The sequence below is a fragment of the Mobula birostris genome, chromosome 27, assembly GCF_030028105.1.
Source record: "Mobula birostris isolate sMobBir1 chromosome 27, sMobBir1.hap1, whole genome shotgun sequence".
Lineage (NCBI taxonomy): Eukaryota > Metazoa > Chordata > Chondrichthyes > Myliobatiformes > Myliobatidae > Mobula > Mobula birostris.
Window position 1 is genome coordinate 44,403,691 of NC_092396.1, and position 20,193 is coordinate 44,423,883.

A 20,193-nucleotide genomic window follows, 5' to 3' on the forward strand; every position below is an offset into this window, starting at 1 on the left:
CATATTCTTAAGTAGTATTTTGTTAATGATCAATATTATTGCTCATATTCTTTTTGTTCCTGAAAGTCTGCTGTTATCCTGGTTGAATCCAGTGGCATTTAACAAAAATATGCTGGAATAGCTCAGATTAGTTAGCATCTATTAAGAGAGAATAAGTGCTTCGATTCAATAAACTTCCAACAGCATTGATCTATTTCTCTCTTTTCACAGGTACTGCCTGACCACTTGAGAATTCTGCTTCTGAATTATCAATTCTCTGAAGAATTCTCCCCAAACAGAGGCCAAAATTTCATGATGAGAATTAAAAAGCTGGAGGCCATCCCCTGATGCCTTTGCCCCTTCCCAAAGTACAAGAATATTAGGTTATTGTCAAACAAAATTTGCCAAGAACCCTATTTTCTCCTCTTTGCTATTAAAACAACCATCAATTCTGCCCACTCACCAATTTTGTTAAAAGTCCATGCCTCCTTATAATGCTGCTCAATGTAAGTTTGGATTTTAGTACTATTAGACCATAAGACATAGGAGCAGAATTAGGCCATTCAGCCCATTGAGTCTGCTCTGCCATTCCATCATGGCTGATCCCGGATCCCACTCAACCCTATACACCTGCCTTCTCGCCATATCCTTTGATGCCCTCGACCAATTAGGGAGCCATCAACCTCCACCCTAAATATCCACATGGACTTGGCCTCCACCGCAGTCTGTGACAGAGCATTCCACAGATTCACTACTCTCTGGCTAAAAAAATTCCTCCTTACCTCTGTTCTAAAGGGTCACCCCTCAATTTTGAGGTTGCGCCCCCAAATTCTGGATACCCCACCATAGGAAACATCCTCTCCACATCCACCCTATCTAGTCCTTTCAACGTTAATAAATATTATTCAATAAATAATGAGAACTAATTATATTTTCTAATTTCAAAAAAGAGAACACTTCCAGAAGTGTGTTAACCTAGAATAACATCCAAAAATTAACGAAATAATACATTTCACATTTATTAATGTTATGTGACAACGTCTGCCCAGCCAAATGAACATATTGCACCTGAATCAGCTTTACTTACCTTTTGCTCCTTTCCTTTTCTGCACAAGCATATCTAATTGCCTCAATCACATTTAATAATTTTAACAATTTACTTCCATTGTTCTGTTCAATGGAAACACAATGAGTTTTCTGTTCCATATTACTTCTTTGAATTTTGCCCACTGATACTTGAATACAGAAGTGACAATGATGTCTAATTGACCTGAAAGTTTCTTTTATTCATGTTCAGAGGATCAAATAAAATCACTTGAAATCGCCTTTTTTTAAAGAGCAAAACCTTGCCAACTTTCATTATCATACATAAGTCTTTTTAAATTCTCAAGAGGTAATAACTTGATTTTACATTAATTACATACTTACAGGACTGCTTTTACCCATATTATTCTGTTCATTTCACTTACAGTCAATTTTCAAACTAAAGAGGTAGGTTGATCAAATACCACCTTCTCTAATGCTTTTGAAAGATTACGTGGCTGCTACTTCGTGCAAAGAAATCTACCATTAGTTCAAGGTTAATTATCATTCAACCGTACATGAATATAGCTAAACGAAGCAAAGTTCCTCCGGGGCCAAAGTGCAAAACATATTACCAACAACACATAGTATATATAGTTATGACAGCAAAAAATATGGTGACCAAAATAAAGCACAGATCCCTGAAAGGCACAGCCTGTCGATTGATGGTACATGGCATGTTGTCCTGGTCTAGCTTGTTCTTCCACTGAACATATCACTGGAGAACAGCACCAATGGGAGGGGTCAGCCCTCAACCCAGCACAGACTCCAGTGTGACCACAGAGGTCTCTGCTCCCTCCCACATAGGGTTGCCAACTGTCCCGTATTAGCCGGGACAACCCGTATATTGGGCTAAAAATTGGTTTGTCCCATACGGGATCGCCCTTGTCCCGTATTTCCCCTGCTAAGGTAGTGTTCCTATGAATCCATTCATAAGCTGAAATGGCATAAAGCGAAGAAGCAATTAGCATTAATTTATATGGGAAAATTTTTTGAGTGTTCCCAGACCCAAAAAAAACCTACCAAATCATACCAATAACACATAAAATCTAAAATAACACTAACATATAGTAAAAGCAGGAATGATATGATACATACATAGCCTATATAAAGTAGAAATAATGTATGTACAGTGTATCAGAATCGGGAAGATTAAGGCAAAACCAATTTGGAGAAAAAAATCCACACAGGTGCCCGCGCAAGGCTTCACGGTCATGGTAGTCTTTCTCGGGGTAAACACAAGTGTCCTGTATTTGACTGCTACTTTTGTCCCTTATTTGGGAGTGAGAAATTTGGCAACCCTACTCCCACACCACCTTGGCATCGCCTCCCCTGGGTGGCTGCAACAGGAATCACTGTAGCCCGAGGGCTTAGTCTTTGCCACAAGGGAAACAATGCAGCTCCCCTGCTGTTGGTTTTGCTGATGAACCAATGCAGTGGACTTGCATTACCAATGTCCACCATGATCTTGCGATCACAAGAAAATTGTCCACACCAATTACTCACACTTTCTTTGGATTGTACAATGCCTCAACACGACATTGGTACACAACAAGTCTAGGTGACAATACAATGGTAGGTAATAAGTACAGCTCTATCACTATTGAGCAACTCACTGATGGGGTAGACCTGCAGTATTGATAACCAGCAGTGTCTTGCGATTGTAAAAAAGACAAAGAACAAATAATTACATCTTTGGTTAGACGCGGAATGGCCGCTGCATCTGAGTGTGTGCCATCTTACCAGAAACCAGCATAAAGAGCAATGTGTACAGAACAAATAGTCTATACTGAATAGTCTATAGTAAATACATGTTGAGGAATAAACATTAGTTAGGATCTTGGCTCTTGTGTTATTTTCAAATTATGCTTTGAGATCTTCTCCATTCAAGCAGAGTTTTGTAGGAGAAATGAAACACATGGTCATTGGTGTAATTTCTCCTACAAATGACGCCAATGACCCAGCAAAGATGCACCCATACTAGACCCAGGCTGACGGCAGTTCCATCCCCCAAGGTGACCAGAACCTCTGAAATTAAATGAGGTGGTTATCCCCAGTATAAAAGTAGCACAAGCAGATCAGAGCATCTTGGAATTCCTGCCTCTCCTAAGTTACATTTCCATGATGATGGCCTACAGAAATGCCAGATCTAGTCTTAAGAAGTTCTGACAATGGGGTTTTAAAAGGCATGACTCTGAGGTATGAAAATCTGTTTTTATGAGAAGTACTCAAAAACCTAAAAAGGCATTTTCTAATATATTATAAAGTTTGAGGATCAGAAATAATTATCTGCACTCCTGGTAGGCTGATCCAGAAGATTAAGATGTATGGCAGAACTGAACAGATTGGGTAACTGTCGCCATTTTCAACAGGATCCCACCACCAAACACAACTTTACCTCCCTCTCACTCACTGCTTTCCACAGGGATTACCCTCTATGAGATTCTTTTCTCTATTCCTCCCTGGCCAGTGATCTTCCTCCTAGCATATCCCTGCAAGTGGAAGAACTGCTAAATCTGTTTTCACCTCCTCTCTCACCTCCATTCAGGGCCTCAAACAGTCTTTCCAGGTGAGGCAACACTTCACCTGCATGTCTGTTTCACCTCAAGCAGTACTTTATGTACTTTATGAATCCTTCAGTCAGTCACAAGAATTGCAAATCAGGGTCAGGTAAAATTTCTATGGATTCCAGCATATGTAGGGTGAAGGGGAATGAGAGGGTGGATGAGTTGGCAAAGAGGGCGTTAAAGAAAGAAAATATAGAAATGCACATTAGTATCAGTAAAGCAGAGGTTAAGTGTGTAATCTGGGAAAAAATCAACCAAATGTGCCAAGAAAGATGGGACAGGGAGGGGAAAGAGAGGCATTTATATCAAATACAAAAAAGTGTTGCAGGTACTGGGGGAGGTAGTGGTTACAGGAGAGAGGAAACTGGATGGACTAGGTTAAGGCTGGGGCACTGTGCATTAAACAAAACATTAAAAATGATAGGGAAACACCAGACAGGATTGTGTGAGGAATGTCAGGAAGAGGAGTCAGTAGAACATGTAGTTCTGTGTTGCAGGAAGTATGGGATACAGAGAGAGATGATGAGAATTAATCTAAGGGAATTGGGGGTGCAGGAATTCACATTAAAAGGGTTGCTAGGCATGGGTGAGAGAGCACAGGTTAAGGTATTTTTAGCTTTCTTAAGGGGTACAGGGGTTTTTTATAGGATATGACGGATAAGCAGGAATAGGGTACTAGGATGGCCAAAGAGGGGAGGATAAAGTGTAGATTAGGGTATGTGTGTGTGTGTGTGATTGGGTGAAGGGATTTAGAATATTGCACACTCCGGAGCAGAAGGTGGTGGTAATGCACCATTAAGCTGAGTGCCAACTGCTATAAAACAAGACAGAGAGAGAGGGAGTCTGTCTTGGTCATCTACTGCATCCGGTGCTATGGTGAGACTCAATGTAGATTGGGAACTAGCTTTATCAAGCTCCTTTGTTCTGCCCACAAAAAACAGGAATTCCAAGGGGCCAACAACTTTAATTCCACTGCCCATTCCCATTCCAATATGGTGGTGCATTCCCTCCTCTAACTGCTCAATGAGGCTACTCTCAGGTTGGGGGGTGCAATACCTCATATTTCTCCAACCTGACAGCATGTACATCAATTTTTTTAACTTCTGGTAATTTTTCTCCCTTTTCCCTCCCCTCTTTTTCCACTCCTCTTCTGGCTCCCCTCTTACCCCTTCTCTTCTCCTCACCAGCCTATTACCTCCATCTGGTACCCCTCCTCCTTTCCTTTCTCCTACGGTCAATTCTGTACTCCTATCAGATTCTTTCTTCAGCCATTTACCTTTTTCCACCTCTCAGCTTCTCACTTCATCTCCTACCCCCACCCACCTACAGGTGGCTTCACCTATCACCTTCCATCTTGTACTCTGTCTCTTCTCCCCACTTTCCTTTTCACGCTTCTTCCCCCTTCCTTTGATGTCATGATTAAAGGTCTTAGCCCAAAACTTCGGCTCTTTATTCCTCTCCATAGACGCTGCCTGAGCTGCTGAGTTCCTCCAGTGTTACTTTGGATTTCTAGTATCTGCAGAATATCCTGTGTTTATGATTAAGATACATGTGACTTTGCTCTTTGGATTTGCAATTAGCTTGCCCACAGAAGACACAAAGTAGTGTTTTATTAGACCTATTCTGTCTTTAAGTCCATACCTACTGGTGTTCAGCAGGAATCCGTACTGGGACCTCTGCTGTCTGTGACATGTATACAGTAAATGACTTTAATTGAAAACCTAGACGGGTGGGTTAGTAAGTGTGCAGGTGACACAAATACTGGTGGGACTGTGGAGAAATGGCAGATGGTTGCTTTATCCAGCTACGTATGAGGGCAAATCGTTGTATAATCTAGCTAAGTATGAGGTGTTAGGAGATCAAAGATGTAAAGAGACAGTACACAGTTAATGGCAGGACCCTTAAGTGTTGAGGTACAGAACCTTTTGGTGGGCTACAATCATTGCAAGAAGTCCTTTATCGGTGAGGCAGCATGAGCTTTAAAAAGCTCAGGGCTTTCTAGAACTTCTCAGCAGATTGTAATCATTGCAATATGTTGTGGGTTGGTGAGGCAGTATCAGGGTTAAAAAGAGCTCAGGGTCTTTCAGAACTTTTCAAAGGGCTACAATCATTGCAAGAAGGCATTTGTTGGTGAAGCACCAAGAGGTTTAAGAAGAGCTTGGGGCTTTCGGAACACTTTGGTGGGCTGCAATCATAACGATCTCTCAGGCACTCAGCAGGAGCCAAGAAAAAAAGAGGCGAGGTGTAAACAGTCTGGCCATTGTTGGAGGGATAGGTGCTAGAGAGACCAAGCTTTGGCTCAACAGGCTTAGTCGAGAACAAGTTCAGTCTATAACTTAAGCTTGAGAAATTGGAGGTATAACAAGTGTAGGCAGGATGGTAGTTAAGGCAGTAGAATGTTCCTCCTTTGATCTGTGGGATTTCAGGGTACCTCACAGTCTCCCTGATGACTACACCTGCAGGAAGTGCACCCGACTTGAGCTCTTGACTGACAAGGTCAATGAATTGGAGCTGGATGTACTCAGGATCATTTGGGAGGCTGAAAGCCTCATAAATGAGACTTCTACTGAGGTGGTCACACCCAGAATGCAGGCTCCAGATAGTGGATGGGCCACCGAGGAAGGAAGGAAAGTATTCAGTCAGTTCAGAGCTATTTCCCTCAGCAACAAATATACCTGTTTGGACACTGCTGGGGGACACAGTAGCAGCAGCCAGTGGCCGGATCTGAGGCTCAGCAGGGAAGGGTCAGGTCTGGCAGAGTGATAGTGATAGGAGACTTGGTAGTTAGGGGATGGATAGGAGATTCTGGGGCCGCAAAAGGGATGCCAGGACGCTATGTTGCCTCCCAGATGTCTCAGAAAGAGGGAGGGTGAGCAACCAAAGATTGTTGTGCACATTGGCACCAATGACACAGGTAAAAAGGAGGAAGAGGTCCTGCGCAGTGAGTATAGAGAGATAGGGAGGAGGCTGAAGAGCACGACCTTCAAGGTACTCCCAGTGCCTCATGCTAGTCAGGTTAGGAATAGGATGATAATACAGATGAATAATTGGCTGAGTAAGTGGTGCGGGAGGGGGCAGGGTTTCAGGTTTCTGGATCATAGGGATCTCTTCTAGGGAAGGTATCACCTCTACCAAAAGGATGCGTTACACCTGAACCCGAAATTGTATAAAGAGGTCATGCAGGTAGGCAGAGGATGTGGTGTGGTTCTGTTGGTTAAAAATGAAATCAAATCTTGAGAAAGGAGTGACATAGGATCAGAAGATGTAGAATCCTTGTGGGTAAAGTTAAAGAACTGCAAAGATAAAAAGACACTGATGCAAGTTATATATAGGCCTCCGAACAGTAGCTAGGATGTGGGATAAAATTACAATGGGAGATAGAAAAGGAATGTAAGAAGGGTAATGTTACAATAGTCAATATGCAGATCTATTGGGAAAATTAGGTTGGTGATGTATCCCAAGAGGGGGAATTTGTAGGAAGCTTATGAGTTTTTTTTAAGAGCAGCTTAAAGTTAAGCCCACTAGGGGAAAAGCAATTCTGGATTGGTTATTGTATAATGTACAGGATTTGATTTGAGAGCTTAAGGTAAAGGAACTGTTAGGAGCAAGTGATCAAAATATGATAGAGCAAACACGAGGAAATCTGCAAATGCTGGATTTCAAGCAACACACATAAAAATTGCTGGTGAACACAGCAGGCCAGGCAGCATCTATAGGAAGAGGTACAGTCAACGTTTTGGGCCGAGACGCTTTGTCAAGAATTCACCCGGCAGTTTGAGAGGGAGAAGATAAAGTTGCATGAATCAGTGTTACATTAAAATAAAGAGAATTACAGAGGCATGAAAGAGGAGATGGCCAAAGTTGACTGGAAGCGGAATTACGGCAGAACAGCAATGGCTGGAGTTTCTGGGAGTTATTTGGAAGGCACAGGACAGGTACATCCTAAAGATGAAGAAGCATTCTAAAAGGGAGGATGAGGTAACCGTGGCTGACAATGCAAGTCAAAGTCAGCATAAAAGCGAAAGAGGGGGCATATAATATAGCAAAAATCAGTAGTAAGTAAGTTTTTAAAAACCAAAAGAAGAAAGCTAAAAAACCAGAAGGGGAGAAAAGATTAAATATGAAGATAATTTAGCCAAAACTGTAAAAGATGATACCAACACGTTTTTTCAGATATATTAAGAATAAAAAAGAGCCAAGAGTGGATATCAGACCACTAGAAAACGACACTAAAGAGGTAGTAATTGGGCACAAAGAAATGGCGCATACAGTTAACAAGTATTTTGCGTCAGTCTTCAACTGTGGAACACACTAGCAGTATGCCAGAAATTCGACAGTGTCAAGGGACAAAAGTGAATGTACTTAGTATTCCCAAGGTGAAGGAGCTTAGGAAGCTGAAAGGTCTGAAGGCAGATATGTCACCTGAATGAGATGGACTACACCCCAGGGTTTTGAAAGAGGTAGCTGAAGAGATTGTTGAGGAATTAGTCATTTTTAAAAAATCACTAGATTCTGGAGAATTGGAAAAAAGCAAAGTCACTCCACTCTTTAAGGGAGGGAGGCAGAAGAGAGGAAATTATAGGACAGTTAGCCTGACCTCAGTGGTTGGGAAGATGTTGGAGTCCATTATAAAGGATGAGGTTTTGAGGTACTTGGAAGCATATGACAGAAGAGGCTGAAGTCAAGGGGAACTCTTACCCAACAAATCTATTGGAATTCTTTGAGGAAATAACCGGCAGGGTAGACAAAGGAGAGTCAGTGAGTGTTGTTTATTTGAAATTTCAGAAGGCCTTTGACAAGATGCCGCACACGAGGCTGCTTAACAAGATAAGAAAAGATCAAGGCAAGATACCAGCATGCATAGAAGATGGCTGACTGGCAAGAGGCAAAGAGTGGAAATAAAGGGGGCCTATTCTGGTTGGCTGGCAGTGACTAGTGGTGTTCTGCAGGGTCGGTGTTGGGACCACTTCTTTTCACTTTATATGTCAATGTTTTGGATGACGGTTTTGTGGCCGAGTTTGCGGACAATGCGCAGAAGGTAGAAAAATAGGTGGAAGGGCAGGTAGTGCTGCAAAAGCAGAGAGTCTTAGAAGGCCTTAGATTGGGAGAATGGGCAATGAAGTTGCAGATGGAATATAATGTAGTGAAGTGTATGGTCATGTATTTTGGCAGAAGGAATAAAAGCATAGACTATTTTTTAAATGGGTAGAAAATTCAAACATCAGAGGTGGATTCCCTAAAGCTTATCTTGCAGGTTGAGTTAGTGGTATAGAAGTCAAATGCAATGTTAGCACTCATTCTGAGAGGACTGGCACATAAGAGCAAAGATGTGACGCTGAGGTTTTGTAACCACACTTGGACTATTGAAAGCAACTTTGGGCCCCTTATGCAAAAAGGATGTGCTGGCATTGGAGAGGTTCCAGAGGAGATCCACAACAATGATTCTGGGATTGAAAAGGTTAACATACGAGGACCACTTAATGGTTCTAGGCCTGTCTTCACTGGAGTTTAGAAGAATGGGGAGGGGGTGGATCTCACTGAAACCAATTCAATATTCTATCAAATATTAAAAGGCCTAAATAGAGTGGGTGTGGAGAGGATGTTTTCTATAGCCTACAACCAGAGGCTGGTCAGTCTGTGGAATTCATTGGCATGAACAGATGTGGAGGCCAATCCATTGAGTATTTTTAAAGCAGAAGTAGATAGGTTCTTGATTAGTCAGAGCATCAAAGGTTACGAGGAGAAACCAGATAAGTGTTTATAGGATTATGAGGGGCATCAACAAAGAAGACAGCTGGTTATCTTTTTCCCCAGAGTTAAAATATCTCCTACTGAAGGCCATGCATCTAAGCTGAGAAGATTTAAGTTCAAAGTAGAGGGGTGAGGTAATTATTTTTTTAAACAGAGAGCGGCAGGTGACTGGAATACGCAGCTAGGGGTGTTAGTCAAGGCAAATATGAAGGTGGCGTTTAACAGGCTTTTAGGAACATAATGTGCAGAAGATAGGAATATATCAGAGCAGAGGGACGGGTTTAATCGGCTTTCAATTGCTTGTGTCACGAGTTTGGCCCAACTTTGTGGCTGAAGGACAAGTTCATATGCAATACTGTTCTATACTTATCTGGCACATGGACACTCCACTTTCCATATGAGTGGGTGGTCCTGACACGTGCTACATCTCATAAATGAAGCCAGAACATTTTTAGATTCTTGTAATGATTTATCAGAGTAGGGGATCTGTTTACGGGTAGAAGTTTTAAATAAAAAATCAACTCATTTTTGTGTGGGAAACACGAATCAAATGACTTCTACTTTATTTTGCTTTAAATGCTTAAAAATACTTTTTGGTGCCATTTATACACTGACAGTCTCTTCCCATCTTGTGTGTAAACTGCATGTGAACATCCTGGAGATTATGCTAAACCAAAATGACAGTTATTTATTTATTTATTTAGTTTGAGATACACCGCAGAACAGGCCCTTCAGGCCCAACGAGCTGCACTGCTCAGCAACCCTAGCCAAATCACACAATTATTTACAATTACCCGTCCCCCCCACCCTCATTCTTCTAAACTCCAGCAAATACAGACCTAGAACCATCAAATGGTCCTTGGACTATGGGAGGAAACTGGAGCACTCGGCGGAAACTCACACATGCGCTCACAGGAAAGATGTACAAACTTCTTACAGAAGATGCTGGAATTGAATTTTGAACTTCGACACCGAGCTGTAATAGTGCGCTCACCACCACGCTACCATAGCATCCTAAGTGCATAATGACTTTAAGAATAAGAATTTCTCCGATAACCTACATCATCAAATGACAAATAAACTAGTCGTTTATGGCATTGCTCTTTGTGGGACATTGCAAATGCATAACTACAACATTGAATGGATAACACTTTAAACTTGAACTCAACTGCGATACGGCAAATGAATAGAATGATAAAGTTCCATATATAAACTCAGATATTTCACATGTGCTGCATGTTTTACCTTGTTCTGATAAGAATCCAAGTTAAGATCTTCTAAATGGAAAAAATAAATTTCTCATTTATAACATTTTTAACAATATACATAACCACAATTTAAATCAGTACCAACGTTTCAGATACCAGTTGAGCAAAGACAGTAAAGATATCTGATCAAATCCTCTCACCTCAGGCCATTTGATAATGAGTGGTCTATTTTTATCTTGAAAAAGACACAGAAGTGCTGATTTCTGCTCATTGGCCATCATTTTGCTCAGGGTCTCATTCTCCTCGCCTTCCTTTTCTAACACCTTTTCCACAAAATAAAAAGTCTGCTGTTAGACATAGGAAATCATAATCAATAACAGAAATGATGGAAGATTTTGGTCAGTTAACCTGAGTAAAGAAGCTGCAGCACTGCATGGCAGTTTATTGTAGTTTGCAGTCTCATATTGTACCTTCCTTTTATAATTTCTTGCATTATTTGCAATGCGATCGCGTTCCCTCCGATCTGGTCGACATTTATATGTCGGGCGGCACCTAATCAATTAGCTTGTTTATTTCAGCTTTTTTCCTAAAGATGTGCTGGGTGCGTTCCGGACACCGCTGTACCCCTGCATGCTTCGCGGCAATGTATTGGTCCACAGCCCAGAGGTTGGGGACCACTTCAGTAATTTATGGGAATAGGCGGGAAATGAACAGAAAGAAAATAACCAAGGAAATTGGGTGTACAATAATTCAAAAGTTGGTTGTCCTGATGCTGCAAGAGTAATAAAAAGTGCCATTCAAAAAGGGGTGATGACACAGAAATGCTGTGCCAAATAATCCATCCATGACAGGAGTTATCAAGGAAAGGAATGTTTTACACATGTGGTGGAAAAATACTGTGGAGTGACAGGAATGTGATGAATGTAAAAATGGAACACAAAGCAAAGAGTAATGCATCCTGCAAAGAATATGAAAACAACATCGGGTATAAGGGAGGACCAGACATGTAAAGACTTCTGCAATTAAGAGAAGCTTCAAGAGATTTGCAAAACCTTAAATGGGGAGAGATATGTGAAGTAATTCACGATTACAGTCATCAGTTGCACTGGAAGGTTTTGATGAAACTGCGTAAAACCTACTACCTGCTGCTTTGTTTGGATGGAGCAACTCTGGCTGGACTTCTTCAAGAGTGCCCAGTCCACCAGCCCATGGTAACTCAGGATCAGACAAAACAACACATTAGGGAAAACTGTGTATGTGGGAAAGGCTATCTATTGAAGACCAGAATAAAATCTACCCAGGGATTGGTCCTGTAAAATATATACCAAATTGAATAGACCCAGATGCAGATACTGGATATTCAGCCTATATGAGGATCAACTGGAAAGCTGGAAGTGGTCTCTGAGATAAGCGAGTGGATAGGATTTCCACAATCCACGCTGACACAAAGGGATTGAAAAATGTAGAATGCATAGTCCCTTAATCTAATTGACATGCAAATGAGACATCTGAGGCCACTTACTTCAAGAAAGGAAGAGTACAGGAGCAAAGGAATCAATCCAGGGTTACATGTACACAAGGAGAAATATACACTTGGCTAACAAGATTTTAAAACACTCATTTCCATTGGGAGAGATACGAAGAGTTAAATTAAACTTCTACTGTGATCACCACACTGGCATCTTCATGGGAGGTTTTGGTGAGAGGTATGCCCTCTTATACTATCTCCGCCACCTGGAGAGGGATGGGCTCCGCCAGGTTTCAGATGCCCAAGACACGCTGTACGAAGAGCATACCAAAAAAAAGCTTGTCATGACGGCGCCCCAATGACTCCATCAGGAGGTAAGGGCGCGCGCGCAGATGCATGCACACACACACACACACACACACACACAATCAACATAGTGAAGCTGGTGAGTGGAGGGTGGTGAAACTGTTCTGATTGTGTGTGTGACACCATCAACAGGTGGATATGGTGAGTAGAGAGGACAGTGGCCAGCATATGACATTTTTTGATTGATAACACTGGACAACGAAGATTTTGTTTCCTGAACACCTTTAGGTGTATCTTGTGAATTTTGGGCTACTGATCATGAAAATCACCAGGAAATTTCCCTATCACGCACAATTTTTTGAAATCACTTATGTTTATTATTTCAATTCATAATTCAAGTCAATTAAAATGTTGCCTACAATGTAAGCTGGTAAATTTCCTATCTTGTCTAAGCATGCTTGGGCATGCTTAGGCGGTGCGGCTGCTGCATGGCAGGACAGGTTTTAGTAATAATTATTGGGTTCAGTACTGTAAGGATGGAATTTGCTATCACCAGGCACAAACATTTCTACGAAGGATTTTGATATTTGAGACAGATGCTTCCCAGAATAACTGATGCCAAGATTAAGGAAAGCATTTTTGTTGGTCCACAAATCAAACAGGTCATCAATGACAGGCAATTTGAAGAATTTCTAGTGGGACTAGAGAAAGTCACATGGAAGGCATTCAAGGAAGTTGCTGAAATTTTCCTCAGCATCTACAGAGCACCAAACTACATGCAGCTGGTTGAAAGCATGCTTCAAGCATATAAAATCATAAAATGCAACATGTCACTAAAGATCCATTTTCTGCATTCCCATTTAGACTTCTTCCCTGCAAATCTCGGTGCTGTTAGCGACGACCATGGTGAAAGGTTTCACCAGGACATTGCGGTCATGGAGAAAAGATACCAGGGCAACTGGAATCCATCAATGCTGGCAAATTATTGTTGGACACTTAAGCAAGAAGCCTCAGACACTGAGCACAAATGAAAATCATTAACAAAATATTTTTAACTTGGATGAACTATTGCAAAGCATCAGCACCATTATGCAATTAAACACATTAGGGTTAATTTGTTGTTTCTCCAAATTCCTACGTGATACAAGTAGTCTGAAATTATATTTGTGTTCATCTTCAAGCAGTCTATCATAAACAAAAAATTCTGAGGAAGCGACACTTTTGAAAAAAAATTGTTGTCCAGTGTAATGTCTATTTCTTCTGGAAATTGACATTATCATGCTTTCATCAAGGACATTTTTTTTCAATTGAATAACTGATAAAATCCTGTAACTAGATTCCAATCAAACAAAACTGTTGAATTTTGATGTTCTCTTCTAAGGAAATATCAATCTCACAGTGTAAGAAACAACAAATAATTTTACAATTTAATTTACAATTAAAATTAAATTTTAAAATAGAAACTATATATAGCTGTTACCTGACACTGAACACAAGGTGAGTGATAATGTATGAATTCTGGTGATTTGGGGAAATAAGCCTTTAGTCTGTGCCATGTTTCATCAGAGACAAGTCTTCTTTCACTTTCGGACGTGCATAAGTCTCCTGTTGAAAAGATTTGTAAATTATTCAATGTTTTTGTTCATTCTGTTAAATTTCAGACATGAATGTTTCTCTGTTCCTAAAAATCTTTCCAAGTCTATAAATTTGCTGACAGTACAGCTGCTGGCAGAATTTCAGATGGTGACAAGAGGGCGCACAGGAGTGAGATACATCAGCTGGTTGAGTGATGTTGCAGCAACAACCTAGTACTCAACGGTAGTAAAACCAAAGAACTGATTGCGGACTTCAGAAAGGGCAAGTCGAGGGAACACACACCAGTCTTCATAGAGGGATCAGAAGTGGAAAAATTGGGTAGTTTGAAGTTCCTGGGTGTCAATATCTCTGAGGATCTCTCCCAGGAGATATGGTATGTCACAAACGACACACACAAATTTCTACAAATGTTCCATGGAGAGCATTCTAACTGGTTGCATCACCATCTGAGGGGCTATTGCCCAGGATCAAAATAAATTGTGAACTTAGTCAGCTCTGTCATGGGCACTAGCCTCCCCAACATACAAGACATCTTCAAGCAATGTCTCCAAATGGCAGCATGTATCAGTATGGACACTCACTACGCTGGACATGCCATCTTCTCACTGCTATCATCAAGGCACACACTCAATCATTCAGGAACAGGTTCTGCCATCTGATTACTTTTTATAGTGTCTATAAAAGTACTCCCCCCCCCGGAAGTTTTCATGTTTTATTGTTTTACAACATTGAATCACAGTGGACTTAATTTGGCTTTTCTTGATGCTGCTCAACAGAAAAAGACTTTTTCCTGTCAAGCTGAAAACAGATCTCTACAAAGTGATCTAAATTAATTCTAAATATAAAACACAAAATAATTGATTGCATAAGTAATCACCTCCCTTTAACAAGACACACAAAAACATCACTGGTGCAGCCAGTTTTATAAAGTCACCTAATTAGTTAAATGAAGACAACACACACAAAATGCTGGAGAAACTCAGCAGGCCAGGCAGCGTCTACAGAAAAGACTATTGTCGATGTTTCAGGCCGAAGCCCTTCGGCAGGACTAGAGAAAGAAAGTTGAGGAGTAGATTTAAAAGGTGGGGTGGGGAGAAAGAGAAGCACAAGGTGATAGGTGAAACCTGAAGGGGGAGGGATGAAATAAAGAACTTGGAAGTTGATCGGTGAAAGTGATGGAAGGGCATGGAAGAAAGAGAAATGGGGAACTACTTTTGGAGACCTGTGTGCAGCCAAGGTGCTTCAATTGATTGTAGTAAAAATACACCTGTATCTGGAAGGTCCAACCGTCAGTGAGTCAGTATCCTGGCAAAAACTACATCATGAAGACAAAAATACTCCAAGTAACTCCACATAAAGGTTATTGAAAAGCAAAGTCAGGAGATGGATACAAGAACATTTCCATCCCTTGGAGTACAGTTAAGTCAATTAAGAAATGGAAAGAATATGACACAGCTGTAAATCTGCCTAGAGCAAGCCGTCCTCAAAAACTGAGTGACCATGTAAGAAGGGGACGAGTGAGGGAGGCCACCAACTCTAGAGCAGTTACAAACTTCAGTGGCTGAGATGGGAGAGACTGCACTTTCCACAACTCACATCAAAGTTGCTGGTGAACGCAGTAGGCCAGGCAGCATCTCTAGGAAGAGGTACAGTCGACGTTTCAGGCCTGAAACATCGACTGTACCTCTTCTTAGAGATGCTGCCTGGCCTGCTGCGTTCACCAGCAACTTTGATGTGTGTTGCTTGAATTTCCAGCATCTGCAGAATTCCTGTTGTTTACATACACCAACTGTTGCCCAGGTGCTTCACCAGTTGCAGCTTTATGGGAAGGTGGCAAAGAGAAAGACATTGTTGAAAAAATCTCACATGAAATCTCACCTAGTGACTGCCAGAAGGCAGAAGGGAGACTTTGAAGTCAGCTGAAAGAAGTTTCAATGGTCTGATGAAACCAAAATTGAGCTTTTGGCCATCAGAGTAAACTCCATGTTCGACATAAGCCAAGCACTACACATCATCAAAAACACACCATCCCTACTGTGAAGCATGGTGGTGGCTGCATCATGCTGCGGAGATGCTTCACTGCAGCAGACCGTGGAAGACTTGTGAAGGTAAAGGGTAAAATGAATGCAGCAAAATACAGGGGAATCCTGGAGGAAAACCTGATGCAGTCTGCAAGAGAACTGCGACCTTGGGAGAAGATTTGTTTTCCAGCAAGATAATGACCCCAAGCATAAAGCCAAAGCTACACAGGAAAGACTTAAAAACAACAGTTAACATCCTGGAGTGGCCAAGTCAGAGTCCAGACTTCAATCCAATTGAGAATTTGTGGCTAGATTTGAAAATGGCTGTTCACTCTTGATCCCCATGCAATCTTACAGAGCTTACGCAGTTTTGTAAAGAAGAATGGGAAAGTTGCAGTGTCCAGATGTGCAAACCTGACAGACCTATCCAGGCAGACTCAAGGCTGTAATTGCTCCCAAAGGTGCATCTACTAAATATTGACTTGAAGGGGGTGAATACTTATGCAATCAATTATTTTGTGTTTTATATTTGTAATTAATTCAGATCGCTTTGTAAAGATCTGTTTTCATTCTGACACAAAAGTCTTTTTCTGTTGATCAGTGTCAAAAAAGCCAAATTAAATCCACTGTGATTCAATGTGGTAAATCAATAAAACATGAAAACTTCAAGGGGAATGAATACTTTTTATAGGCATTGTATATATTTTTACTGAAATTAAAGTCTTTTTGTCCTATTATGTATTCCTGTTAAGCCAACAAATTTCACAACATATGCTGGTGATATTAAACCTGATTCTGAAGTCTTACAAAGAAATTTTGTACTGTTTAGCATATCACTCTTGAAGCATTGGAGTTTTCATTAGATTGCATGTCTCAAAGGTTACGATATTCATCTAAGCAAAAACAGGTCATCTAAGCTGCTACCTGATGTGTGTCTGAAAACTGGAATGCATGTCACCATGGGGCAACAGGCTCCAAACCTCTAACAACTTTAGTCCAAACAAATTGGAGTGAAGATTCTACCTAAAAGCTTACTAATATGTTTATAGTTCTTGGTGTGTATCTACTTCTGTCCAAGAACATGGTTGCACAGGTTCATCAATGCGATGCTCTAGGCCCATGCTTCTTTAGCAATGAGAAATGAGGGAGTTAGCTGACAATTCAGTTTGTCAGCTTCTTATACATGAAGCATTCAAAACATGGATGACATTTAGGTTTGGACTTGTAAATGGCATGTAACCTTTCTGTCACACAGTTCCAAACAATGATTATATTGAACAGGGAGAGCATCTCACTACTCCCCATTGACAAAGAGTGGCATTACCATTGACAAATAATCGTTAATTTATATGACTGGGAAAAAAAGTCACAAATTTTAAATACTGTTAATATTTATATAAAATTGAAAACAAACTACAAAATCCTATTTTTGTTTATAGGTGAAGGAAGAAACTTGGTCTAATTTCTTCTTACTATCCTACAATAAAGAATTTGACAGCAGACTGATCTTAGACTAAATGGCTTCCTCATTTGCCACTCAATTCTCTCAAAAGTTATTTATCCAGTCACACCCATATCCTGTATAAAGCAACAGTCATACTTAATAATACTCCATTCTTATTATCAACAACCTTTTATTAAATCCTTGTTCAATTTCATTCCATTATCAGCTTCACTTTTTCCATTGGCAGCATCCATTAGCAAAGTAAAATAGTGACTAGATCTTTTGCTAAAGATTTTTAAATCTATGACTTCAAAAAACAGAACCTCTTGCGAGAGGAACAACTTAATCTTTTTTTGTCTTTGTCAAAACCTCATAATTTTCAAAACTTACCTTTTACACCTCCCTGCTTCAAGGAGAACAATACTAACTTTTCCCAAGTTTTTCTGACTGGACTCCATTACCCACATTTCTGATAAACCTCTGACGTATTTTCTAATGGCTTTATATACTGTAATTTCCAAAGTGTGGTCTCCAAAATCAGATGCAGTTTGAAGCCCAATCATTTTTGAAGTTGTAGCAGCCTGCTTTCATATCCTGTACATCTGTTAACTAATAATCCTAAGTGTTTTCTAATCACCTTATCATCCTTCCCAGCACCTTTAGGTATTTGTATAAATAGCCATTCTAGCTTTTCTGCTGATTTTCAGTTTCCAAAATCATATCAACAACATGCTCTCTTTCCACATTAATTTTCCCCAAGATGAATTATTTAACATTTCTTCACACTCAACTTCACCTGAAAGTCTTTGGTTCATTCCATTTGTGAACACCATTCTAGCATATTCATCTACCTTCATCACTCTTACATAGCATTATGGTTTTCTTATTATCTCTATACCATCTTCAACTTCATAATTTTGCTCACTACACTGAAGTCCAGGTCATAAACAAAACTTGACAAAAACAACGGATACAAAACTGATCCATTGAGAATTTCATTGTGAAAAAAACTTGTAGCTGGGGAAACATCCATCCACCACTGCCTTTCGTTCACTATCACTCAGACAATTCTGCAGTCATACACCCACTTTCCCTGAAAGTGCATGGCTTCGATATTTGAAGATAGTCAAACAGTAGTATTTACCTTGCATTAGCCATTTGAAAACCTTCTATTCAACATCACAGCTCCATTTAGATACAACCTCATCAAACAAGTTAATGCAGTCAAGCATCAACTGTAATAATCGTAATAAATGAAATTATAAAATCAATATTTTTGAATAACTCTTGCCAAACTAAATGAGCTGATTGTCTTTCGATAATAATTTTCATTACTTCCCCATTAATTTGAGAGAAACATGAACATACTTGGAGTACAAAGGGCAACTAGACAACAAAGTTTGACATTAGTGCTGATAAAATGCATCAGTTTACATTTGCTTCCATCAGCCATCTTTAAGTCCATCTCACCAAAATATTGATAGCTCTGCAGCGTGAGACTGTCTTCCACACTATCTATAACTCCGCCAATCTTTGTGTCATCTACAAATTTATTTATTGTGCCTCCCACATCCACGTCTTTTATGCATAGAACAACAAGGATCCCAACACAAATCCTGTGAAATTTGCCACAAGTAACCAATCGCACAGACAACCCTTAACCCTCTCTTTGTCTCCTATTGCCAAGCAAATTCTGGATTTAATTTGCTAACCTGCCCTGAATTCATGGGCCCTAAATGTTAGGGCCAGTCTCCCACACAGGATCTCATTAAAGGTTTACATGTGGTCCATGTAAACCACACCACTGCCCTGACCTCATTGATATACTTTATTACTTCTGCAAATAATTCAAATTGGTTAGACAGGCTCTGGTACTGACAAAGCCACCTTGGCTGTTTTAACTATCCCCTGCCTTTACAAATAATCAACCTAGAAACCTCACTAGTTAAGAAAGTATGTTTCATTAAGGTCAAATAACTATTGTGTTTCATCACACCATTATCAACAATCACACCCAGCAAGTTACTACATAGAATACTTCAACAGAAGTATGAAGGAACAAGGCTACTTCATTGGACAAGAATAGCTCAGGATTAAAGAGAGTAAAGTCAGAAATTTACAAGAAAAGAATTTCACTGTATTAAATACTTCTTAATTACCATGTGGACAGACAAGGTCTTCATTGAAATTCAGGTCCTCGCTTTCTTCTTTCTCTCCTGTTACTTCATCATCTCCTTCAACAAATTACAACATTAAATGAGCTCTTCAAAAGGTTAACAACAAAAATGTCAACTAAACTCAAAACAGTTTATGAGCATAGATTAAATGGTTACATAAACAGTACAACTTCTGGTAAACAATCTAAAATGAGATGATAGTGAGCTAACACTTCTCAAAACAAACTTTTCAAATCACTAATTTTTGTTATCATTTTTTTAAATTTAGAGATGCAATGTGGTAATAGGCCCTTCTGGCCCAATGAGCCCAGTACTGACTACTTACACCCACGTGTCATAGGATTAAACTGGAACACCCAGAGAAAACCCATACAGTCACAGGGAGAACATACAAACTCATCACAGAGAGGTGGTGCTGTAACAGCGCTGTGCAACCGCTTCGCTACCAGCCATCACAAGGAAGCTTTGAAGGGTTGGTCTCATTGTTTGGAATACAATCCTACATGAAATTCAGTTTGAAAGAGATAATCAATTGTTGAATATGTCATGTAAATGAAGGACACCTGGATGTAAATTTTTGTTAATGAGATTGA

The 20,193-nt window shown here is 40.2% G+C and overlaps 1 protein-coding gene across 6 annotated transcripts in view; it reads right to left on the reverse strand.

Annotated features, from left to right (window-relative positions):
- usp48 (ubiquitin specific peptidase 48) overlaps nucleotides 1-20,193 on the reverse strand; it is a 227,292-nt gene that overhangs the window by 41,837 nt on the left and 165,262 nt on the right. For all 6 annotated transcript variants that reach the window (XR_011883341.1, XR_011883340.1, XM_072245076.1 and 3 more), the window contains 3 exons: nucleotides 19,583-19,657; nucleotides 13,843-13,967; nucleotides 10,789-10,911 (listed from right to left, as the gene is read on the reverse strand). Coding sequence is in view for 4 of the 6 variants with exons in the window: in XM_072245076.1 (XP_072101177.1) it covers nucleotides 10,789-10,911; nucleotides 13,843-13,967; nucleotides 19,583-19,657 (323 nt within the window). In the remaining 2 variants the exon portion in view is untranslated. The remainder of the gene's footprint in view (nucleotides 1-10,788; nucleotides 10,912-13,842; nucleotides 13,968-19,582; nucleotides 19,658-20,193) is intronic.